The 27,094-nt window shown below is 38.9% G+C and overlaps 1 protein-coding gene across 1 annotated transcript; it reads left to right on the forward strand.

The window, feature by feature from the left end:
* The first annotated feature begins 1,123 nt into the window (after positions 1-1,123).
* Positions 1,124-26,098, forward strand: LOC120627161 (unconventional myosin-Ia-like). The gene is made up of 25 exons (XM_039895036.1): positions 1,124-1,193; positions 2,792-2,977; positions 3,304-3,419; positions 4,491-4,561; positions 5,134-5,291; positions 6,687-6,750; positions 7,353-7,366; positions 8,038-8,122; positions 9,335-9,407; positions 9,501-9,585; positions 10,602-10,749; positions 11,457-11,549; positions 12,161-12,327; positions 12,955-13,188; positions 13,677-13,804; positions 15,287-15,445; positions 16,771-16,950; positions 17,605-17,857; positions 18,573-18,710; positions 19,468-19,515; positions 19,855-20,187; positions 21,380-21,523; positions 22,653-22,826; positions 23,985-24,199; positions 25,085-26,098. The coding sequence occupies exons 2-25, from the start codon at positions 2,861-2,863 to the stop codon at positions 25,206-25,208; spliced, it is 3,321 nt and encodes a 1,106-aa protein (XP_039750970.1). The 5' UTR covers positions 1,124-1,193; positions 2,792-2,860; the 3' UTR covers positions 25,209-26,098.
* Positions 26,099-27,094: the final 996 nt, after the last annotated feature.

Raw genomic sequence — 27,094 nt, forward strand, 5'->3', positions numbered from 1 at the left:
ATTTATCGTGGAAGGTGTTGAACTGGATATTAAAGATATTTCAAGTTGACTGTCCAACTGAGTATTTATTGCTTGACCATTTTGACTGTCTGGACTAAACAATACAACACTTTTAGGTGTATCTATTTCACTGCTGACTTCATTATTGTTTATTTTGGGTGAAAGTATTTCACTGTTATCTTCTGAAATGTGTGTATCGCGCTTTCCTAATAATATTTTATTACTTTTATGTTGTCCATTAGAAACAACGTTTACACGTAAGTTAGAAATAATAGTTTCTCTATCCTTATTTGATGTTAACTTTTTCCCTTCTAACTCACTGAGCTGTAATCTTGTTATAGTTTCCGATCTGACCGCCTTATTTAATAAAGTTAGCCGGTTATTCGTAATATAATTATTTTTTACGCAGTTTGATTTATTTTTGTGTGGTTTGGCAATATTTTTATTAATGCTACAGACATCATTTGTTTGGTGTGTTTTCTTTCTTAATTCATCGAGACATCGTCGTGTTTTCCTTTTTTTTCGTTTTTTATTAATTGTTTCCATTTCGTATGAGATCGAAACAATTTTAACTTTTAATATTCTGCCCAAAAAGCTTGCAATGGCAACAGATTAAGGCCATCGGCACAATATGCATGAACTATCAAATGATATAAAACTTCTACTTGAATTCCATAAAAAAGAATGCACTTTTTTTAATGAAAGTCAAAATTATTTTGTAATGGTTTTAAAAATGCCGCCTTGCTTAGGCCCACCCTATGCCAATTGGCCAAAGCAGATAAAAAATTGCAAACATTACGTCATGGCTAGAATATGCTGCTATTTGCCGGGTTAATTTATAACTAAATATGTTAGTTAACTAATTAAATTTTTTATTTTATTGTCGGGTGGAACACAAGGGTTTTATCGATAACGGCAAGGGTGGCGACGGGTGGCGCGTCGTACGTCGCGACGTTGCGACATAGTGCTTGTATTTAGTTAGGGTCGCTCTTAGGCCTACTCTCTGACCTCTGTTAGTGAGCCTTCAGGCTTTAATATTAAGCTCTTTGGACGGCTGTACGAGCTGTGTTCTTAGTTAACTTGTTAGTCTGTGTCAACTGTCAAATCATAAGTGAACTAAATTTTGCACATTGTTGAAAATTATCAAAGAAATGCTAAGAAAATAGAGTTTAAATCCTAAAATTTATGCAAACGTGAGTATTCCGATGACACTTTCGATTGATAAATTCGAAACAAGAGTAATAAGCATCGTAAAGTGTAAGAATGATAACTATTATTTAGCTAATTAAAATCTATTTTGTATGGTGTTTTGTAATAGTTTTTACATAATTTTTGTGTATACAGTTTACTTTTAAGTGTAATCATAACGTTTATTTGCTTAGAAAAATGATGGGTTTTTAAAAACCGTATTTTATGTTCATACAAAATTCAACTTTATAACCTATGAATTTCATAAATTAATATTCACTCATAGAAATAGTTTTCTATACCTTATTGCTAACTATAGACACGTTTTTATTACAAAACAAACATAATAATGCCATACTTCTAACAAGAAATCAGCCCTCAAAACACTTGATAGTTTTTATTTTGTTTCTGCGTTACCTTTTTATTATTAAAGTGCGAAAATATTTTATATATTTTTCATTCATTCAACTTCAGTAAATGATGTCATAAAATCAACATGTTTATATTTAGGACTTAACACAAACAAGTGAAGGCCAAAACTGTTAAATTTTTTGTTTACTAGCTGTGACCTACTAAAATGGTCCATTAAGGAATAAAAACACAGGCTACATATATTTTTAACTATTCTGAATTAAAAAATAATAATTTATTGCTAATTTGGTAAATCTTGAGATTTGTGCATTGAAACTTGACATATTTAATGTTAAAGATAAATGCATGAAAAAAAATTAACATTTTAAACTCTTTGAATTTTATTATAGAGAGAGCTTGGTTAATTTTTAATAAATATTGCACTAATATTGTTTTTATTCTTTTAGCATTAAGGTAGCTTGAAGCTTTAATTTCAAGCTCATAACTTACTTAGTCTTAGGCAGTAAGTAATACAATATTAAAGGAAAAGATTTTTTTTTGTAAGATACAACTGATAAGATGCTAGCCCATCTTTATCAGTTTTGCCAGTTATCTAGACAATGAATTTAAAGCATAAATGATAATTCTGCTGTTATTTTATTTTTTAACTTAGATTTTAAACAAATGTTTTATTATTAAAATCTCAACAAATAAATAAACTTTGTAAATTTGTTGACCAAAAACATCAAAATATAAAAAATACTTCAATCTTCTTATATGAATTTAAATTCTTAATTCTTTTATTAATGGTTTCAATTGTTGTATGAAAATAATTACAGAAATACGAATGACATATTTTTTACCACTAAAGCTTAGAACATGCCTTTGAAACATTTTGAACATCATACTAAGCAACCTCTGTTGATTTTGCCCGGCTGTAGGTACGTGAAAAACTGATATGTCTTAGATTCACAGATGTGGCATTAGATTTTAACTTTATAGCAATGTCAATGAGAGTTATATAGTAATAATAAAAAAAATCATTTGAAAACACTTTCTAAATTACATTAATATAGCATAACCAATCTTTGGGGTATAGCTTCCTGCAAGCTAGTCAATGCAATTGGCACTCTTTCATCTGACAAGCATTTAACCAACCTTCTTTGCTATGTTGTATATTGCTATATTGTATAAAATTTCTTTTTCTTCTCTACTGGAGTTGTATAAGTTAAAAATTGTAAATTGTTTGCAGTGCATTAAGCACTTGGCATGGCAGTAGGTCGGCGCTGCGGGCGCGGCCGGTGAGGAGCGGCGCGGGGCCATGGCGGAGCCCGAGCCCGCGCCCGCCGGCCTCGCCGACGCCGTGCTGCTGGCGCCCCTCACCGAGGACTCCTTCCTGCACAACTTGCACGTGCGCTACAAACGGGACATCATCTATGTGAGTATTCTTTTTAATGTTTATTTAGAAAATTAAAGTAAGACAGGTTTATGTACTCATTGAAAGTAGCGGCGCGCAAGCAAACTCGAGCCCTCTTACACAGGTGATGCGGGCAGAGGAAGAACACCGCACTTGCCGCCGCACCTATTAGTTGCCCTGTTGGCTCACTTTACACTCAAAACTAATTCTAGAACTAAAGATAAGGTATAGATTGGAGGTCAAAGATCAATGGGCGATGGGTATGTATGAGTATCCGCTTCCCAACTAACCTTGTGTATTCAATTGCAATATTTTGGGTTTCAACTTCTTTTTATATTATTATTCAGACGTACGTGGGCAATGCGCTGGTGTCGGTGAACCCGTGCCGCGCACTGCCGTTGTACTCTGCGGAGCTGGTGCGCACATACCTCGCGCGCCCGCCCTACCTACTGCCGCCACATCTGTACGTACTTAGCTCATTTTTTTCGGATAAGTATAGACATGGTAAATTAGTTTTCACGTAAACTTACGTCACTTCCATGTTAGCGTGCATCTGTGATTGGTGCGACGATAGAAAAAGCTTGGTCACTTCATCTTCACCACTTCAACCGATTGACGTCCAATGGCGGACATAAGTCTTTTGTTGGGAGCTCCAAAATCCAGGGTCCTGGGCCGCTTATTCGGTCGCTTAAGTATCTCAAAATCAAGCGAGCTATGTTCTCATCATCATTAATTGTCAACTCATTACCGTCCGACTACAGGCTGAATTCTCGTTTCAGAATGAGACGGTTTAGACCAATGGCAGACTTCACACAACGTTGAGGACATTATGGAGGCACGTTTTCCCACGATGATTTCCTCCACCGTTAAAGCAAGATATTATTAAATTGCTTAAAGTCCATTTTCTATATTCAATCTACTCATAATCTATAGATTTATAACTTAAGCAACGTCTAAAACTATCCGCAATGTGTGCTTGAAAAACCCAGTTGAAACAATAATTCTCGACCTTACATTTTTAACTTATCTGCAAGTTTAGTAAAGATTCACTTGAGTACTCGATTCGAGATCATAAAGGGGAAAGCGTTCTGAATTCCTTGCATAAATTTGAATACAGTACAAAAAAGTTGCGTCACATAAACGGTGTATAATCCCTTTGATCCTAGAGTAATTTACATACTGTATTATACAGCTTTGTTCACGTGTTGCAGTTGTACTTAGCGAGCCTTATGGTTTCCTATCTAAAAAGATTACAGATAGATTGAATATAGACAACGGACGTAAAACGCATATAACTTTTAACTCCAAAACTTGAAAATTGTCCCTCAGAAAAGAAAGCGACTAATAAATAGCAGCCTGTGGATGAACGATATCTATCAGGAAGAAGAAGTCAATAAATATAGTTCATGGACCATTTCATTTCTATTTAAATTTTTCGTTGCGCTGGGTTAAAGAAGGATTTTTTTTCTGTCATTCTTTCACGCAGCAATAAAGCAAATAAGCGTTAGGTCAATGGTTAATTCTTCGTTTACAGTTACGCCATAACCGCCACCGCCTACCGCTGGGTCCGGGACAGAAATGAAAACCAATGTATCGTGATAACAGGTATGGTATATGTGTTCTAACCAACTGCTGAGTTTCTTGCCGGCTTCATGTCGGCAGAATCTGCTTTCCGAACCGGTGTAGACAGACAGACTTGACGTTTCAGAAGTTCTTATTATATTAGGCCTAATTTAACTGCATTATACTCTTATGATACAACTAAAATAAGGTTTGGAACGCTCATCCGGCATCGGTGTTTTCTGTTACATACAACTTGAGTGCCTTCAAGGCAAGAGTGAATAAGCATTTTCTACGCAAGCGCGCTCCAACTTAGACCGCATCGTTGGTTTCCATTAGGCATGATAGTTGTCAAGCGTAAGCGTATCTAGTGTAAGGTTGTTTTTGGGCTTCTTAGACCAGGGCGCGTTTGGAACCCTCGTAGCTTTAGTTTTAAGTTTACGATTGTAGTTATCGCCATCACTACTCACTGCTATGTACACATTTTGTATATAATCAACGCATCAAAAGTGCCATCTATGTGCCTATTTGAATAAAGAAATATTTGACTTTCGACTTTATAAAAAAATAAAAATGTAAATTAAAAAAAATTTAAAACCATAACTTGTCTTTTGAAGGAGAGAGTGGTGCTGGTAAGACGGAGGCAGCACGCGTTTGTCTACAGTGCGCGGTAGTAGCAGGCGGGGGCGGTGGCGGAGCCCTGGCCGCCGCGGGGACCCTACTAGAGGCCTTCGGCAACGCCGCAACCGCACGAAACCATAACGCGAGTAGATTCGTAAGTATCCTAATGTATTAATAGAAATGTATTGAAGAGATTCTAGTTATACCGCAGGAATCGTACAATCTTACTGTGCGGGTTTGAAGTTCTGAGATATTCGAGCATGTACCGCACATAAATTTCACCTTAGACATTATAATATAGGATCCTAAAAACGTCTCCGACTTCGCCTTTTTACCATCGAACCGCGAGGCACCGTAAGGATCTGCATCCCTATGTGGTCGATATACCGCGGACGCGTACGAAGAGCTTCGCATCTTCGTTTCTGATCCGCACCGATAGGATCTGGAATGCCCTTCCAGCTTCCATTTTCCCCAGTGCCTATAACATGAGTACCTTCAAATCAAGAGTCAATAGGCATCTTCTAGGCAAGCGCGCTCCACCTTAGGCCGCATCATCGCTTACCATCAGGTGTGATTGCAGTCAAGCGCTAAAACATAAAAAAGAAAAATCTGTGCTCGCGATTTACTTAAGTCCGGGAGACTAAGTTCGCTGGTTCCATAAATTTAAAAGTCCTGTAGTGATTGTTACTATGGCCCTGCTGCTGGCTTTAAGTTTTAAGAGATAGCTTGCATCCTGGAAGTGGGCATAGGATACTTTTTATCCTAGCGAAAATTATAGGATTTCTAAAACGAAAATAACAATTATCTAGTTGTTGGCACTAGCTAATATTGAATTAATAAATAACACTAAATTAAGGACATATAAAAAGCGTATACACACCTAATATTGAAGCACCAAAAACCACTCAAAAGGGAAAAATGGGAATTTTTTGAGCTAGCAACATTCCGCTGGAGTGAAGTGAGACGTGCACGGGGCGTGTTCTCTGTTTTAAGACACAATTAACCGCATGCAATAATGCCTGAATTTGGATTCTGTATGTTCTTAATAAGTTGAAAAATAAACACGCAAATTTCATTTGTTAACTGTTTCAGAAGAATCGTTTTTAGTAGAATAACGATAAATGACATAAGAATTAATGAAACATAAATGCTAAAGGGTATCAAATGAAAATATTATTAGTTGCTAGACAATCCATATCTTTTAGAAAATTTAATTAAAAAAAAATAATAAAAACTCAAAATCTATTAACCTGCTTAGAGTGTAAGTTAACTTGTTCAAGATTTTTTAAAGCATATATGCAGTGATCCTATTTCAACAAACACGGGATTTGCATGAGTGCATGCAACCTGACAGTTATGCCAATTCTGCTGTCCACAAATTTCTAAACGAAACTAAGTTGACTGTTTTCAAACTATTGCTAACCCTTAGTATTTGTAGAAAAGGATAGAACTATTTTTTTATCTTTTCGAACTAGTTATATTTACGAGAATTGTATTGTTTTTTTTTATAACAATTAGTTTATAATAAACAAAAATGTCCTTCTTTCAGGGTAAACTACTAGACATCGAGTTTGATTTCAAAGGAGAGCCCGTCGGTGGTCATATAACTCATTGTAAGTACATTCAAGTTCTGTTTTTAATGTAATAGGGAATAATCTATTAATATATATATAATAATAATAATCTATTAAAAATTTAAATCAAAGGATAAATAAAAAGTATATTAAAAGAAAAACTTAATCATGTTTTAATCCGATAATCATTCCAATCCAATAATATACTTGAAATAAGTGAATTTTGGATTTGAATTTAATGCAGCGTTATAGCAATCTTTATCCTATTCTATAGCGCAAATATTATTTACCTACACTGTCACAGCGCCAGCCGAATTTAGCCTAAACTCCACATTGAATGGCTTCTAACCCATTAAACTTTAGGAAATACTTCGTTGATTAAGCGCTCCTGGCACCATTAAGTTTTATTAAATTCATACTCGTAATCAGCTTTTACGACAGCGTACCGAAACACTTAATCGTACATTCATGAAGCCTCCAGCCATGGAAGATATAAGAAAATGTAATAGTTATTAAAGGTACGCTGTGAAGTCCTGTAGAATAAACATACAAATATGAAATTTTTGTAGATTCTTTTTATACAAATTTGGTAATTCGATACAATTCGGAATAATATATGATTTCGATTTTCTTGCATGCAGACCTACTGGAGAAGGTAAATACGTTTGTATTATATGGTTTGTATTTTGGGGTGTTAAGTGGAGTTCTAAAGGAGGGTTGATATGAGAGGACAAAAAACATGCCAAAACCAAAGGAACAAGTTTGCCTTCTTTTGGTTTTAGCATATGTTTCCGTCCGACCCCCTCTCTGATTTTAAACCCCGTTTTCATTCAAAGGGGTAAGCTTCTATTTTCTTTTTAACCGAAAGATATTCCATTTGCCCTGAGCACACGAATTATATCATTCCGGACCTTCCGAAAGAAGTTCCTTTTCGCATCACACTTGTTGTAATTAGAAGTGGAAGGATGTGTGAAGTCCACTAATCCGCTTGGCCAGCGAGATGGACAACAGATTAAATACTTCTCATTCGAAGACCCGTGCCCTGTAGTAGCCTGTAATAATAATAAATAATAATATATATTTATTTCAGGCATCAAGGCTCACTTTTGTTTTACTTTAGTAAAAAAAACTCATTGAAAAAAACATTACTTTTATATGAGTGAAAGTAATGATAACAATAAATTTTCATTTTTAATTCTTGATGCTATTATGGCTCCAGTCATATTGCGTATAGAGCATGTATGTGTAGTAGAGGCCGAGAAGACATGTCTCGGCGTATGTACTGTACGCCGAGACATGTCTTCTCACAAAATGATGGTATTTTAGGAGCGCGTTTGTTGCGTGGCGGAGGGCGAGAGAAACTTCCACGTTCTGTATCAACTGCTGGCTGGCGCGGACGCACATTTACTAAGTGAGTATCATTCCGTACTCATATTCAATCCATACTATAATATAATAAAGTGAACAACTAACGGATATATAATTCTGAAGTAATAAAGCTTTTTTTTTTCCTGTGTTGCTATCTGCCATCTGCTTGAACATCAAGAATCAGATTATTGATGTTGTTTTTCTTGGAGTATGTGTTTACTGACACTGACATGGTCGCTAACTATGGGCCTCATAAGAAGGCTCAGAGTCACTCAGCGGGCGATGGAGAGTGCTATGTTAAGAGTATCTCTACGTGATCAAATCAGAAATGAGGAGATCCGTAGAAGAACTAGAGAGTTACCGACATAACTCAGCGAGTCGCGAAGCTGAAGTGGCAATGGGCGGGGCACATAGCTCGGAGAACCGATGGACGTTGGGTCTTAAGGTGCTGGAATAGCGACCCCGCACCGGTAAACGCAGCGTAGGTCGGCCCCCAACGAGGTGGACAGATGACATCAGGCGAGTAGCTGAGAGCCGCTGGAGGCAAGCGGCCCAGGACCGTGTATTGTGGAACTCCCTACAAAAGACCTATGTCCAGCAGTGGACGTCGATTGGTTGAGATGATGATGATGATAATGTGTTTGAGTTTCCTCATTGATTTTTTCATAGGAAAGTCACAAATATTGGAAAACATCAACACATTGTTTTGAATATTTTTATATTTCTTCATGTGAACCAAGGTGCACTAGAAGATTGTTCTTAAGAAGACTTTTTGAATCCTTTGAAGTATCACAAGGTTGGGTGTTACTTGTTGATCTCCATACTCAACTGAGTTCATATCTGAATGATTAGTAATAATCAATAGCCTATGACAATCCACTGCTGGATTAAAGGCCTCTCCCAACGGGAGTATTTGCCACTAATCCTTATGATTTGATTTTCGGATGGACACTTGCCGATAACCACCTGAGGGGTTGCTACAGCGTCACCGGGGAAGTGGGGCGAGCGCAAAAGCTCGCCATGAGAAGAGCCCCAGAGCTCGACGACATCGGGGGGATAATCCTTATGTCGGGCAGACGGGTGTATGTCCGCAGTAGATGGTACTTTTAGCACATAGGACGTTCTCTGTTAAATTCCCTTAGTTGGTCCGTACGACGCCCGCGGTAAAAGGAGGTATACCATACCAATCATGTTTTGATCTGCCGTCACCACGTGGTCAGCCTTTAATCTCATGCGTATAACCTTCTGTCCGTAGAGCGGTTAAAGCTGCAGCGTTCATGGGAGCAGTACCGGGTGTTGCGCGGTGGGGCCACGTGCGCGGAGGGCGGGTGCGCGGGTGCGGGTGCGGGTGCGGGTGCGGGCGGCGCGGGGTGCGCGGGGTGCGCGGCGTGTGCGGGCAGCTCGGTGGTGGCCGGGGGGAGCGCCTCCCCGCGCCGCGCCCCGCCCCAGCCCCCGCCCGGGCCCCGCGCGCCGCAAGCTGACAAAGACCACTTCGCATTCACTAAGGTAGTAAAATATGTTTTTGGTTCGGATTGTCTGTTCGGCTTTTACTATAGCTAGTTTCGAAAAGGACGTGCCGCCAAGCTATTAAGCGTTCCGGTACCGCTGGTCTACCTACCAAACTGGTGGTAGACCGTAGATTCATTACAAACAGATAAACTGAAAAGAAAAGTTTGCCTGTTTGAAATCAATGAATATTTTTTACTTTAGGTATAATGCTGTGTACAAATCGAGTGGTGGTGTATGGTCTAATACAACCATATCCCTTAATAGTGATCACGGTTCAATTATAGCAGAATCAGGTGATATACGCCTTGCAGTTTAACTTGTAGTTTATTAAAACAAAAATGAAACACTATTTTAGACCCATTCAAATTGACAATATTGTAAGAATGAATGAATGAATGAATACAATTTGGTTTAATAGTTCCGCAATTTAAGTTTGAAATACAAGTGTAGTGCTGACCCTACAGAAATTTAGATAAGAGTAAGAAGAAGAATATATCCAACCTTAAGTGGCGATGCAATGTGGCGGTTTGCGTAGGTATACGCCAGGTAAAGAATACGCCATCGACCTAGCAGTAATGCGTTTTTGTACACTGCGACACACATCGCATTCAAAACGCCACACAAAAGAACATAAATCTTAAAATTCCTAGCCACACAAGATTCTTAGTTGAACATGTTAACCACTAGACCAACCTCTAGACAAATCTATGAAATCTAAGCTTAATTCGCTGTTAACCGCATCCGCTATTACACCAAAATTTAATTGTAACCATTAACAAATCAACTGTTTTAAATTTAAACGCACTCCTTCAGTTCCTTCAACAAACACTCTCTCAAAACGTTTGAGAGGAACATCCCATTTTTGCCATACCTCAAACGTTAATTGAGATGAGTGCTAATTGCTGCAGACCTCATCTTTTAACGTTATTTATTACAATACTGACTTATCGCGGGTTGTTTGATAGACACTTGCTCGATAGGATATGCGGAGCTACATGATATATTCGTTCCAGGCGGCGATGGGAGCGTTGGGGTTTAGTGCGGCGCAGTGTGGTGCAGTGTTGCGAGTGTTGGCGTTTCTTTTGAAGTTAGGCAACGTACAGTTCGAGCCGCAGCACAACATAGATGGGTCCATTGGAACCAGATTACAGCACGAGTACGGTAAGACGGTAGTTTTTTTTTTTAAAGATATACGTGAAGATTTTTCTGTCACTGTAATCAATTATTCTTTCATAGGTTCTAAACTCCAAAGGTTGATACCTTTGGAGTTTAGAAGGGGGAATTTCTGATTTTTTAAGTAATTTAAGTTCATATTTTTCTAGCAGCAAGACATATTTTTTTAAACCTTTGTAGTTAAAATTTACCAAACCAAAAATTTTACTTAAAGTGAGCGAAGCCGCGGGCAAAAGCTAGTAATCCATATTTAAAATAATTAATACAAACCGGTCAACTTTTATTACATTAAATAAAAGTTGACCGGTTTGTATACTCATTGAGAGTATATATATTTGTATACTCATAGAGAAAGCAAAGCAGAGTGTGCCTAACGCTGGTTTTGCAGGTCGAGGAAGACTTTGGAAGAGTGTTCCACGCCAAACCCATTTGTTGCTCTGTCAGGCAGTAGAGTTAACTCATAAAATTTTGTTTATCATACTAATTTTTTTTTTCTATAATATAATATTATAATAAATACTAATCTCACTTCGAATATAAATAGAAAATTATTTTATATATATATATATATATATATATATATATTTTTTTTTTTTTATATTATTAGATAAATACAATATTTTAGCGATTTTTTGGCACTGTCATCATGCCTATGGCTTAGTACACTTGTACCGAACATGTATCGTACTCGACAGAGCTCCGCGAGGCGTGCGCGCTGGTCGGTGTGGAGGCGGATGCGCTGGTGCTAGCGTTGGGCGCGGCGCCGCCACACGACGACGTGGCACCCGGTAACACACTGCTGCTAAGAATCAGCGCACAACTTTTTCATCTTTCATCATCATTATAAACCCATGGGGTCTCTTCCCAGAATGAGAAAGGTTTTGAGTCCACTTCGGTGGCTTATGGTGATTGGTAGACATCACAGGCGGAGAACACTATGGAGAATTTTCAGGCATGCCGGTTTCCTCACGATGTTTAATTGTTTATATTAAAAATGCAGCAGCAGCAGATTTAGATTAGCTTTGCTAGCTACTGGTGGTTATGAGTTGCTGGTTATAAGATTTGCAAGCGTATCGTAACATTATACTTTCATAGCAAAATGTATCTAAACTGGCTCGTTTTAGAGCAGCTTACTTTGTACACAAGATTTTAGTTTTACACTCGTTATGAGAAAAGCTAGCTAGTTAAAGCATTGGCAACAAATTCAAGCTTTAAAACGTCAACAGCTTTCAGTTTATCAGCGTTTCGAAACTCGGAAACGACATTACAATTGCGAGTGTAATAACAGTTCGTTGTTATGTTTCTTATATGCGTTGTGACCAAATTACTTAAGAATTCACAACAGGCATGCTCGAGAGCTTATATAAGGTGTAATTTTTCGATGTTGTCGGTGAAATAGAGGAGTCGTGCTCGGTGGAAGAGGAATGCAGTTCGGAGGCGGGCTCGGAGAGTAACGGGGCGGGTGCGGGCGCGGAGTGGGCTCGCGCCTTGCGTGATAGACTGATCTGCGCGCTCTATTCGAGACTGTTCACGTGGCTCGTTAACGCAGTCAACGATGCTCTTAAGGTACCTACTTTTTATACACGTGATAGTGTCCGTACACAGGTCTCTCATAGGGAGAGGTTTAGAGCTTTGACTGATCATACCTGAAGTGATCCATTATATCCTGACCTCCATAGGTGAACGACCAGCAAGGGGTCAGCTATGTCAGCTATAAAGTTGGGTCGATAATATGTGAATGGGGATAAAGATGGTGGATCTTATTTTAGGAGCTATGGAAAACAAAATTAAGCTTGCACGAGAAGCTCATGAAATTGTGGTATGGTCTATGAGATAAAAAAGTTTAGGAACATATAGCTTAGACTTCGCTTCAATGTAGTTTGGCCGGCATCTACCTAGAAAAATGCAACATCGCATTATGACGAATTGGGGAGGGGTATACGTATGTATAGCCCTGCTCTTCCAGCACTGAGGTCTCCACTTATGACAAAAGAGAGATATGGCCAGACAACCTCTAGACTGGAACTTAAGAGGGATGGCGAAAAGACCAAAACAAGCTTGACACACTATGATTTACCTTACCTGGAGTGAGCCCTAGCGTGTGGTCCCAATAGCGAAACGTTGTCTGCTCTTTATCCACAATAAGACACAAGGAGAGATAATTACCAGACACCATTGTTTTTATGTTTCTAGCCAGCTGTGGTGGGCGCTCGGCGATCGCTCGGCATTTTGGACGTATACGGGCTGGAGTCCTTAGCACACAACGGTCTTGAGAGGTTGTTGATCAACTACGCGGCGGAGAGGGTACAGGCGGCGGTGACCGCGGCCACCATGCGCAGGGAGCAAGAGGAGTACGCACGCGAGGCGCTGTCGTGGGCCCCGCTACCGTACGCTGACCACGAGCTGTATGCTGACTTGCTCGATGCGGTAAGTCGACCATGGTGTTAAGCCTAAGGATGACTTGAAACCTTACGCGCCGCTGCTGTTTGGTCACCACGTTTGCGCATACGTTAATGTGAGTTTTAGTGTCAACATTTTCTTCTTCATAGAAGCTCTACAGCCCTAGGTGGACCTTGCACTAGACCTTAGAATTTTCTCAATCGGAGACGGTCGTAAATGAAATATGTGAATTCTATTGTCGACATAACAAAACTTATTGGAATCACCTAATTGGTTTACGTTTTCCTGTCGCGTGGTAAGACGTTTGCGAGGATATTAAATTATTTGCGTATGTTCTCTTGGCATTATAAAACAGGGTTACAGAATTCTACTCTAAAATGAAAAAAAATGGGGTCCATTTTGCTTTGTCGTTGCAGTTTTTTGATAATTAAATATTCTACTGAGCGTACAGGTTACCCACTTGTTTGTTTTCTCGCCATACATTTATATAAACTGGAATTTTTAATTTTCCTTAGGGACCAGAAAGCTTGTTGGGGATGTTACGTGAATGTTCGTCTCGCGGCGTCAGCGATGCATTGTTTCTACAAAGGCTACAACGACGACGTCATCCGCGACTGCTGGTGTTACCTCCTGATCGTTTTCAGTGAGTAAATTAATGTTTAAATGTCTTTTTGCCTTTATTTGTCAGATATGCATTCTTTTAGAGGCCTTGAGTCGTAATAAAGCTTTTTGTAAAAGTTTTTTGAAAAAATTTTAGTATATTCAGTATTTTCCTTAAGCACTCTAAAGCTCTTTGGGTTATGGATGTTTTTTTTTTAAATTTTGAAATTTAATGCTGCCCAATTAACATGATTTGAGTGAGAGTGAATTGCCTTTGCAGGTGTTATGCAAGTGTGTTATGCAAGTTTTTTGCAAGTGTTTCGTGTGCGAGTTGAAAGCGTGGTGCAACACGTGTCGTTTATGTGCGTTCTGTATGTATTGCAAGTAATTAGAAAATGCCTTTTATTTAAGTTTGGTATGTCTCGTAAGTGAGTTGGAAGTGTCGTTTATGCGCGTTCTGTATGCATTGCAAGTGTGTTTTTTGCGCGTTCTGTATGAGTTGCAAGTAATTTGGAAATGCCTTTTATGCAAGATTTGTACGTCTCGTATGTGAGTTGCAGGTGTCATTTATTGCAAGTAACATAGTGTTCTGTATTTATTGCAAGTAACTGGAAAGAGTCTTTTATGCTAGTTTCGTTTATTTAGGATGTGAGATGCCGGTGTCTTTTATCCGTGTGATGGAAATTAGCTTTATCTACGTGATATGCTTTAGTATTAACTATGTCTTAAGAAAAAAAGATGGAAAAAGTTCGGCCTCTTTTTCGTGGAGACCCAGTTCAATTCCCCGATAGTTTTTAAGACTCGTGTGGTATTTACACTGGTAACCACGCCCTTCACCACGACCGGACCGGCCTACAGTAACTAATAACGCTGTTTAGCTAATAAGGCATAATAAATAAGATCGCAGTTCTTGCTCTGTCATAAAAAGCTTTACTTCTAAGTATATTACTCAGTGGAGTCAGAGAGTCAGACAATCTCAAAGTCAAATATTTCTTTATTCAAATAGGCACATAGATCGCACTTTTACATGTTAAATATGACAGCAGTGAGTTGATGGCGATAACTAAATTCTTCAACTTAAAGGGTTCCAAACTTCATCTTCATTACGACCAATAAAAACTTATGGGTAGGTTTTATTTAATAGTTTCGTAATATCGGTCTATCTCACTCGTACAATGCCTACCTTTAAGTTATCTCTAGTTATTACTGATTTTTTTTTTCTATTCTATATTTCTTTTCTGCCAGCTTAGTGCATAACCCGCGGATACACAGGCAGTGGCGTGCACTACATACATGCACAAAAGCACTGTATACCCAAATTATTCTATATATAACTCTTATTAGAGGGGAATTTTCACATTTTATGCCATGTACCTGCTTTATGCATACCCTGGTCAAAAACCGTGTGCACGCCACTGTACACAGGGTACAGATGCAGGCTACTGTCATTACTCATATGCCAGTGCCCGGTAGTGGGTCGGTAATGGGTTGATAACGATGATGATGATCAGCTATGTGTCGGCAGGGTAGTACACTTCGGCGGGCCAGTTGTGTACAGCGCTCGCGGCATTGTCGCCAAGAACCGTGACGCGGTGTGTCGTCGCTGCGCTGCCGTGTTGGCGGAAGCCCGGGAGCCGTTGCTTGCTGCACTGTTTGCGCCCGGTGCTGGGGCCTTCATTGGCAGGTAACACTTTTTTTAACGAGTCATTAAATTTGAAATAATAAAAAATTTGGGTATATGGCTGTTTCATGTCACATTTATAACCCGCGCCATTAAAGGATCCTTACTCATATTGTATATAGATATGCGCCGCCATTCACCGAATTACCGAATATCGAAAATCATTCAGTTCAACCTTTACCGAACCGGATAATGTTATAATTATGAAAATGTGTTTGTTCGTTTGCGTCCTATGTAATATATATAACCCGTAGCTTTAAAGAATCCTTACTAATATTGTAAATAGATATGCGCCGCCATTCCCCGAATTACCGAATATCGAAAATCATTCAGTTCAACCTTTACCGAACCGGATAATGGTATAATTATGAAAATGTTTTTGTTCGTTTGCGTCCTATGTAATATATATAACCCGTGGCTTTAAAGAATCCTTACTAATATTGTAAATAGATATGCGCCGCCATTCACCGAATTATCGAATATCGAACATCATTCAGTTCAACCTTTACCGAACCGGATAATCTTATAATTATGAAAATGTGTTTGTTCGTTTGCGTCCTATCTTAATATATATAAATCTCCTGTCACGATGTTTGTCCGCGATGAACTCTTAAACTACTTAACCGATTTTAAATTAAATTGGCACACCGTGAGCAGTCTGGTCCAACTTAAGAGATAGGTTAGCTTAGATCTTTAATTATAGTCGCAATTTTATTTTATTGCAAATTATTTGTCTATAATTAATTGACAGTCACGTGTTATATATATATACTTACTACTATAGTCATTAAGGGCTTAGCGATACTGAATACTTTAAAAACAAAATCAAACGCAGACGAAGTCGCGGGCAAGAGCTAGTGTAATATATATAACCCGCGGCTATAAAGAATCCTTACTAATATTGTAAATACAGATGCGCCGAATAGTGGCTTCACCGTATTACCGAATATCGAATATCATTCAGTTCAACCTTTACCGAACCGGATAATCTTATAGTTCTGAAAATATGTTGGTTCGTTTGCGTCCTATGTAAGTTTAAACCCTTTTACCGATCGTGAGAAAATTTGGCCCATAATATATAGCTGGCATTCTATAGATGGACATAGGATACTTTTTAGCCCGTAAGCTTTAACAGGCTTCAACGGGTTCCAACGGGATTTAAAAATTCTGACTTTGTAAAGATAGCTTGAATCACGTATACATTTTATTTATTATATGAAGGTTAAGACAATAGCTAGTGTTGTGACACGTATTAATTTTATTTATTTATACTCTTTATTTGCACTCAAATAAAAATACAGAAGAAGAATAAAAAAAAATAATGACAGCAGCAGCGGCTCGCCACGTCGGCCGTGTGCGTTGGCGTGTCGCCAGAGGGCGCTCGTGGGTGCGTTGGTGCGGAGGCTGCCGTGCGCGCCGCGGCTTGTGCGTTGTTTGCGCGCGGACGCCGCACTGCGGCCGCACAGATTCGACTCAACGTTGTTGCGGCATCAGATAAGAACGCAGGGGTAAGGCGTACATAAACATTGTGTTTGCACGCTTATAGGGCCATATTAATTAAGGCTTCATAAAGTCAGAATATTGTTTTTTCAGTTTAGTCGAAAATTCAGTGTTATTTCACGGTGCTGCTGAAGTGGGAAAAAAAGCGTAATTTTTCCGAGGTTATGCCACGTTCATGAATAAGGCTATAAGTAAAAAACAAAACAAAGTTTTTTTTTTGTATAAGTGCTGTGCAAACGGGCCTCTCATCATCATTTCAGTCAGCGGTTGTCTACTGCTAAACAATTGCCATCCCAAAATGCGCCACTAAACCCGGTCCCGGTTCACTAAACCCGGTTGGAATTGAGCTTAGTTTGATATGCTATGTATGATCCGGGAAAAACAGAATAATGTGTATGGTGCAGTTTAAAATCTCTTCAATCTTTATACTCCACACCAAACCAATCTTTCAAAATATACTCTCTACGCACGTTTGGTACCGACACTGGGGCATTCGGATGACTTTACAATCAACAAGCGCTAATTTTCTAAGCAATTATTCACACAGATTCTCTCACTTTTTGCGGATGATAGCTAATTAAGTTTAATATTTATATGAGAGGAACCAATCTATTAAATTTATGCAACTTAAAACGAAAATTTAATTATTAATATCCTTGTAGGATTATGGACATGGCGTTGTTACGACGCGCGGGTTGGTGCGAGTCGATGTGCGCACGCGCAGTTTTATCCCGCTACGGAGTGTTGCGGGCGCGTGCCACCCCCACCCCGCCCCCTGGAGCGCCCGCCTCCCCCGCACTAGAAGCGAGGGACGATCCCGTACGCGCCGCGCGAGCATTGCTCCGCAGTCTACCTATACCCAGTGCGGAGTTTGCGTATGGACGCACTAAAGTGTTTATACGTAGCCCTAGGACGGTAAGTTACAAAAGCGAAGCTAGCGATACTCAAAATATTGGTTATTAATGTTTGCTTCTTAAAAACAATTTGTTTGCGCAAACAAATATTGTTGAAATTAACGATTTACAATATCGAAGTCGGGTTTTTGTTTAGAAATAATTTGTATTTTAATGTTTCTTACACCTGTTATATTTCGCCGAGTTTCTACAATTATAACTATTTCGCCAAATTGAAAATACTTTAAATAATTATATTTAATAGGTTATTATTAACCAAAAGTAAACCAAAACCTTCCTACTATTATAGGTAGAGAGTTAAGATTTTCACAGAACGTGTAATTCTATGATTGAATTTAATGGAGGGGTCTTTATACAAGAAACATGATTTTTTTTGCTGTTTTTGCTTTATATTAATAACTTTAAGACGGCCGAATGGCGCAGTGGTCAGTGAGTGAAAAATTAATTGTGTGGTGAACATGAATGTTTTTCAGTGTTGTATAGTTAACACCCAGTTTATCTATATGTTATAAGTATTTATGCAAATTATTTATAAAAAAAATATGTATGACGCTAAGCTTCGCTACGTTTACTTTGGGGCTAGATGGCGATGTGTGTGAAAAAATTATACCATGTAGTGCATATTGCATACTGGTACGGAACCACTCTTCTTCATGTCACAAGTCTAGCTCGCACTTGTCGGGTTTTTTTTGGTGAAATTATTTTAATAATATCAGGTGTGGGAGTTAGAAGCGTTACGTGCGGCGCGTGTTGAGAAGTTAGTACGCGGGGCGCAGCGAGCGTGGAGGAGGTACCGTGCACGCAAACGACACGTGGCGGCCGCAAAGATCGTTGCCGCCTGGAGACGATATCGGGTATGCCTTTGCCACATTTGCCTTTTTTTTCTTCATTAATTCTAATACTCCCTTAGAATATAATAATACGCAAAAAAAAACGATTAACAACAAAATCAATCGACCTTACCCTACTATGTGAGTTGGCAAAAAAACTTAGTATGCGGTGAAATTCTATCTGAGCTTTTTAATCAAATACATGGCGGCTCGTGAATATCTGCTTATCATTATCATCATCATCCTATTATCATTTCTTAAGCATAGATCAACGGGTACATACCACGATAATATTTGGAATTTGTCGATATTTCGATCCAGTTGCATGAATCGTGGTCACGACGGGACTCCTATTATCGTCCCACTGCTGGGAACAGGCCTCGCCTCCCATAACACGACGGTTCAGAGCATAGACCCACCACGCTGCTCCTATGCGGGTTTGTGGGCTTTAATGGTCATTGACACAAGTTTGAAAAAACCGAGACCGACAGCTTTACGTGCTCTCCGAGGCACGGAGTTTGGCGCCGCTAATTTTCTAGATGCGGACTGGTACCGAAAATTGCTTAACAGAAAATGCGTAATACAATTTTTGTAACAAACAAACATGCTAAACACTAGATCAACGAAACAGTTATTTGGGTATATCCAAGCAATATTTAAAAATTGTGAATTATTTTTCATAGTCATTCTGAAACTTATGTAAAGCGATGCTAAGCCCCTAAGAAATTTTATTGAAAACATATATTAACAGTTATAATATCTAATATTTTTTTCACCCCAGAAAAAAATCGCGGCGATAGAAAAGAGAACTGCTAAAAGAATATCACATGTAAGTGTTCCATACATATTATAAAATATATGGCTCATCAACTTCTCATCGTTCTTTCAACGCTTTTATTATAGTTTTTTCTTTTAAATTCGTAGGAACCGTTTGTTTTCCTGAGAAAAAAGACAGTGTTACTCTCCGTCTTTTCAACTAACTCTATGCCAAAAATCTGCAGCTTTTTGACTAGTTTGCCATATAGTAGGACACTCTTAACGTTACTATTAAATATCTTTATTTAAAACCTCCTAGAAATCTCGATTGGTTGCTTAATTAGTGCGTAAAGTAAGGACAAACAAACAAACTATCGCATTTATAATATTAGTAACAGTGATATAATAACAGCGGAACCTACACGTGGAGCCGGAAGCGAGTGGCAGCACAGAAGCGTCGGAGAAGAACATTCGGGGGAAGGCAGCGTGCGTGATCTGGCGTGCGTGGACAACTTACGCGAAACGATCCTACCTGCTGGGCCTGTGGGCACGCTTGCCCGCCAGGCACCGTTCGCCCGCGTGCGGGGCGTGGCCGCCGTGTCCGCGGCCTCGCCTGCTTGCCCGAACGGACGCGATGTTGCGTCGCATGCATCACAAGTGGCGGTGTGCGGTGTATCGGCGTGCGTTCGACCAGACCGCGAGGAATCGGATGCGGGAGAAAGTCACCGCGAGTGTGCTGTTCAAGGTACGACGACCTTTTTCGATTTGTAAGATGTTTGTAAAATCAGGCCTTTTTTTGGTTCCCCTACATATTTACTTTGTTGCTTCGCATAGAATGTGGCTGATAACTACCATAGGTTTTTTTTTTACACTACAAGTTAGCCCTTGACTGCAGTCTCACCTGGTAGTTAGTGATGATACAGTCTAAGATGGAAGCGGGCTAACCTGTTAGGGAGTCATAAGTAATCGTTTCTTACGCGACATCGCACCGGAACACCACAGTGAAGTTATTTGAATATTTTGAGGTGTCGCTTAGCGGCACGTCTTTGTCGGTAGGGTGGTAACTAGCCACGGCCAAGGCCTCCCACCAGACCAGACCAGAGAAAATCGATTTCTTTGCTTTGGTCAGAGGTTAATTTGGATGGTTTTCGAACACATACAGGCAGAAAGAGTGTTGGCAGTTACAAGACGTCGGGCACTTTGGTCAGCTTCCCGAAACACTGACTCACTATGTAGCAGATCACGTTAGATGTTGTCTCTCTGTGTGTCCTACTTGAAATGCATTTTAGGGATCGATGGGGTGGCGTTGTGATCAGAACGGTAATATATTTTCAATTACTAGGGGGTTGAGGTGTAGGGCGGCCTCTTAACTTAAAACTACCGGCGGTGTCGTACGAGGCGACTATGGGAATAAAACCAGCCATAAATCTACTACCATCTTCTACGATGACTAACCCGTCCATACACACTTTGTTTTATGGGTACTAAGAGGACTGATGAATATTTTTATGAATAATAATACAAAAATACTTATAACATATATACACTCAGACACTGAAAAACATTCAAAATATTTTTCAGTTTTGGGAATCGAACCCACGGCTATGCATACTCGGAAACAAGGGTCTGATAAGATTAGACTATTGTATATTTTTAATTCAAAATCCCAACGCATCTTCACGTTTGCGGTTCGTTTGCTCCAACAGTTGGCAGGCGTCAACGACTGCTCTAAGACTAAGAACGTACTGTTAAGTCTATGGTTTATTCGCTCAAATAGCTTCCGCGCTTCGAAATCGGTCGCGGGCTCATGCGCAATGGCAAATGTCGGCTACTACAAAGACTCGGCACATACATTACATCCGTTGTGTAAATTGGTCGTGATTTCAAGGACATCATTAATTAAAGATTACTGTGCTAATTGATTTATATTTTTCAAGGACCGCAAAGTGACGTATGCGCGTAGTGTGGCGCACCCATTCGTCGGCGACTACGTGCGGTTGCGTGCTTCGGCGGCGTGGCGACGCGGGCTAGGCGCGGCGGCGGCAGATCGATACGTTGTCTTTGCGGACGTTGTGGGAAAGGTAAATTATTTACGTCGCCGATAACTAATCTATGCGAAATAAGACACTACAAATCATTAAATATCTTTAAATCGCGGTTAAAAGACTATTTCCTGTCTAGTATGTAGCAAAATATCTATGTAATTTTATGTGTATGTTTTAATGGTAATATGTATTTAACTTTATATATTGATATATATATATATATATATCAATATATAAACTTAATAAATAATAATATAATTGGATATTATATATATATAAATATATATGTTTTAACTATATGTATGTAATATGTTTCAAATTCAATATTGGGTTTGGCACTATCCCGTTTTATGTAATATATTTCTTCAATCAAAGGCTGGAGGAGATCGCTGCAAGCGATAAGGCTTTGTGCATAAGTTTTGTATTATCGTTTATTGGGTTAACCTGGCTTTCTATTTGTATATGCAATAAAGGCTTTTTCTATTATCTTATATCTTCTTTATATTAAGGGTACAGAAGAAGTCCTATGTACCCTTATTATAGATTAGGTATCGACGTCTTAGACAAATTATGATTGTGTCTAGAGGGGAAGCATTCTTGAATGAGGATGAGGTTAAGAACGAGGTAGGACGCGAAAGCGTATGACAAGTGCCACTGAGTACTCCCAATACGCAAATAATCAGCAGGAATATGATGAGGTGAGGCTAAGTTGGGGTTGCAGGGGATCGCGGTATGTCCATCCTAGAAAGGAAAGGGGGGAAATTAGAGACGAAGGAAAAGTCAAGAACGCAGCCAGAAATCATGCCAAGAGTAAAGTATCAGGCGTTTTGGAAGATTACTCAAAAATATGAAAGTAAAATAAAATACAATATAAATTATTTTCTGCTCTTAGTAATCATTCGTAATTATCATTCTTTACGAAAACAGTTTTTATTATTTAATACTTAAATCTTTAACTAGTAAAGTATGCAATAATAATCTCTTAAATAGGGTTCTTTTTATTATATTACAAAGTTTCAATGCTAAGTGACGAATCAAAAAATTTATGGCTTGGGAAAAAAGGAAAAGTAAAGAGCACTAGTGCGATAAAGCCAAATTTCGTTTAAAGCTACAAAAAGTACCACTTTCTGAGTAACCTGTATATATATATTTTTTATCATCATAGGTGGCCCGATCCAGCGGGCGCGTTTCCCGTTGTCTTGCCGTAGTGTCAACAAGCGCTTTGCTTCTCCTCGAAGCTCGTTCCCTGCGACTGAAGCGTCGCGTGCCCGCGCACACGGTCTACCGACTGTCGCTGTCGCCGTACGCAGACGACTTGCTGGTCGTACATGTGCGAGCGGTAAGGAGAGCTTTATATACCTAAAGTACGCCTAATTTATAAATCTTAACAAATAATTTACAGATCGGGAACATTTTAGATTAGGTTAGGTTATTTTAGTTTTTTAGACGTTATTATATCCCATTACCGTCCCACTACAGCGCACGGGTTTCCTCCCACAATGAGAAGGGGTTAAGGCCGTAGTCCACCTTTGTGAATATTATGGAGAACTCTCAGGAATGCAGGTTTCCTCACGACGTTTTCCTTCATCGTTGAAGCAAGTGATATTTTCATTACTTAAAACGCACATAACTTGAAACGTTGCGTGCGTGCTGGGATTTGAACTCGGCCCCCCGAAAGTGGCTATCACCGCTTCGGAGACGCTTTTTAGACGTAAACAACATATTTCATTTAAATTCTTACAGAAGACTAACATTATGATTAGTTTTATTATCTGCAGAAAATTAGAATGTTGTTTACCCCTTCACTAAGCGAACGGCCTGACATGTTATTGTTTACATTTAGTCCGCGGATAAAATAACCGCACTTTACTTCATCGTGATCATCATTATCAAACCATTCCTTCAATGTTAGAGCAAGAGTTTGATGAAGTCCTTTTAATTATATTTAATTATGTATAGAATTGGACCCGTTACAGATTTATTACAAGTAAAGATCAGGTATAGATATATATATATATATATATATATATATATATATATATATATATATATATATATATTAATATAGGGTATAGAACTTCCAATTACAACGCCGTAGCACATGTTACAATTAAAGCTTTTCGGCCAGAAATGTGCTTATCTGTGTAGCTAAGTGTGGGATGCAGTCCTTTGTAGAGTGATGATAAATGATAGAGAATCGCTAGAGATATTCTAAAATTATAGCAATATTGATGTTGATCACGCGTCGACTCGCGGCCCGAAGTGTCCTAGTTACAGCCAGAAGGCTCGACGATTGCTTATTTATTTATTTATTTGCATCAGGCAACATTGCCATTATAAAAAAGATATAAAATAAATACCGTACAAAACCTAAAGATAAAAATATAAGATCTTAAAATATATACGTAAACCTAAGGAATGTTTTGCCCCCTTGTTGCGAGTGTTTATTGTTAAATACCAAATTGTAAATGTAATTAAATTGTCTGTATCGCTCCAGTGTGGCGGTGTAGAGAGCTCAACGGAGGAGCTGTCCCAGTGCTCATCGCGTGAGCCACTAGACGCGCCAGGGTGTCTTTTCGGCGGCGAAGGTGCATGGCGGCGGCGCGGTGACGTGCTCGTTCGTACGTGCCACGTGCTCGAGCTGGCCACCAAGTTGTTCCTCGTAGTGCAGAACGCCGTGGGTGCGCCGCCGCACGTCAATATCTCCACCGAGTGAGTAATACATACATATATCAGTTCATGTATATTATCCCACTTCTGATGTTGGCTTCTACTACGCATATAAGATCTGATATCCTCCCTAAAATACGAGGGTAATTTATCATTAAACCGTATTACCATTTGAAAGGATAACGACCGACCTAATAATTTCGGATAACTAGAGGTTTTCTGTAGAACACAAATCAACTCATAAACTTACTTCTAATATCAACTTACTATATTTAGTAAGTCTGTCTAATATAATAAATCGAAATAAACGAGTGTGGTTGTGGCAAAAACGAAGACGGACATTCCATATCTTGAAACTTGTTTCATGATGTCTTTTCGTTTCTGTTTAGTGTAAAATGTTTTAAAAATATAAAATAACAATCCTACTAAAATGTGTAAGTGTCGATGTTTTTATTACTCAATCACGCGAAAACGGCTGAACGGATTTAGATTAAATTTGGCATGCATGTAATGTAGCCTTTGACATGGAAAATAACATAGGCTACCTTTTATCCCGATTCCTTAAGCAGTTCCCGAGGGAAAATTTAAAATTGTTTAAGAGCCAAGCCGCGGGTAGACAGCTTTGAAATTTGATATGCATGTCACCTATGTTATGGAAAAGGACATGTACTTTCTATAACGATCTCTCAAATAGTTCCCGTGGTAGGATTAAAAATTGTTAACGTGCTAAGCTTTAGGCCCAATTCTGAAGTCCACGCAGACAAAGTCGCGGGCAGAAGCTAGTTTAAAATAAAGTAAATAGAAAAGTAAGAAATAATAGGCTTTAGAGACATTGTCTCTTCATTCCAACTGTTTATAAAAATGGACTAATGTTGCTGGCTCTTTTTAATTAATGTTTGTGAGCAGAACCTGTATTTTGGGTTGCAGGTTCGAGGCTAACTTCGGCCAGCAGATGGTGACGGTGTCGTTCCACGCGGTGGGGGGCGGGGCCGCGGGAGAGGGCGGGGCGCGTCTGCTACGCCGCGGCAGTCGCATGGACGTGCTACTCTAGCACTAGACAATACTCCCCTTCATTCCACGTGACGACTTGTCACTGATTGGCAACTGTGGAGACACATAAACAAACAAACAAATATGTAATATACAAAATATGTCAGAATCAAATTAACATAATCTAATAATTTCGGGAGATTTTTTGGGACGTTTTAATCCGCAAATACCCTCTTACCGGTTATAGGACCCCTATTTGAAAGAACAGGCTCTAGGGAAAAATAAAAAATAAAAAATCTTTCGATAGCATTGTCATGAACTAATTAACGGCCCACTACGGGGCACTACCAATCCGCAATGGGCCAGCGTGGTGGACGTCGGCCTATTCAATGTGGGGGGAGACCCGTGTCGGTATTGGGTCGTGAATGGGCACTGGTCTCCCTGAATGTGAAGTAGTTAAAGAAAGAATAGGTAAAAACATGGCTGTATTCTTAGAATTTTCGAAACTGACAAATTCTTCCATTCATAGTCAACGTATGTACAGTCGTTTTGAATTTTTAAAATCCTGAAATCAGATCATAATTGACAGAATTCAATTTATTTAAGCCAAAACCAAAATAATTCATGTATACGAACGAAATAAGGTACAATAACTAGTTTTTACAGTTGCCAATCAGCATAAATCGTTGTTGACGCCCTAGTTAGATACGTAATCACACATCTAAACTATTTGCATTTAAATAACGGTGCCTGTGTTGCGTCGGCGACGTTATTTGTCGCTCGACGTGCGGGATAAATCGCGCGAGCGTGCGCGTTGTGTTCACGACGTAAGGTTTGAGAGCCGGCGAACGGTTTGTTCAAGCTATACAGGTCCATTTTCCTGTCGTATAGAAGACCTGACAACTCTTTGTAATCTTTAAAACTAGACTACATACTAGCAGTATTTTCATTAATATTTATAGTCTAATTTTTTAAAACCTTATTATGAAAACAATTTCTTTATTACTTTTTAGTGTTTTGAAAATAGCAGAAACAATTTTTTTTAATAAAGAAAACAAAAAGGGCTTATGAAGCTATGCCTTTATTAATTTTTTAATATTTTAAAAACTATCTTAACACTAAAACGTTACTGAAAGACTGTTTACATAATAAAAAATAAATAAAGTAGGTTTACGCATTACATTGCAAATTTGCAGTTCAGTGCAGTGTGAATTTTTTTATATTTTTTTATTTAAGAAAATATAAAATTATTTGTTACGGGCAAGGTTTTCATAAATTTCGTTGTACGTATGAAAATAGTGTTTCAATGTAAAATTTGGACCTGTATAAATACTAAGAACAAATCGTTCACCACCTGTCAGCCTATCACGTCACTAGGATAACCACGGTTTAGGATCTTATGAAGTAGATAGTGCCGTAATTGGTCCGTTACGTTACGCGTAGATTAGTTGGTAGAGCCTCGGTGGCGAAAGGCGACTGAAATACCTCACTCTTAACCCTTTTTGGAATGAGAAATGCCTGCGTTGTTATATCACGTGTCACCAAAGTTGGTAATCGGACTGAGATTAATGGCAATGGAAAATCCCACCCATCTGACCCAAAAACTATAAAAGGCATTTCACGGGTAGATATCGCTCTCACTATGTATATTTTTATTTTATTTATTTTTATTACACAAACTACTAAAATTATTATTCTTCGCATCCTGAAACTCACATGAGTTTGTTTGGACGCTGCACATTCCTCTAAAATCTCATAAGTTGAATTATATACAATATCATATTTTAACCATTAAAAAGCAATACAGTATACAGCAGGTAGTACAATAATAAATCTAGTGTAGGTAATTCTGTGCTGCGAGCCATCGCGTCGCTCAGTAGATACGAGCGACCGGTTTGATATATTTATCCCATGTTCCGGTTCGTCATTAATTCACCATGAGGAGTG

The sequence above is a fragment of the Pararge aegeria genome, chromosome 10 (genome assembly GCF_905163445.1).
Source record: "Pararge aegeria chromosome 10, ilParAegt1.1, whole genome shotgun sequence".
Taxonomy (NCBI): Eukaryota; Metazoa; Arthropoda; class Insecta; order Lepidoptera; family Nymphalidae; genus Pararge; species Pararge aegeria.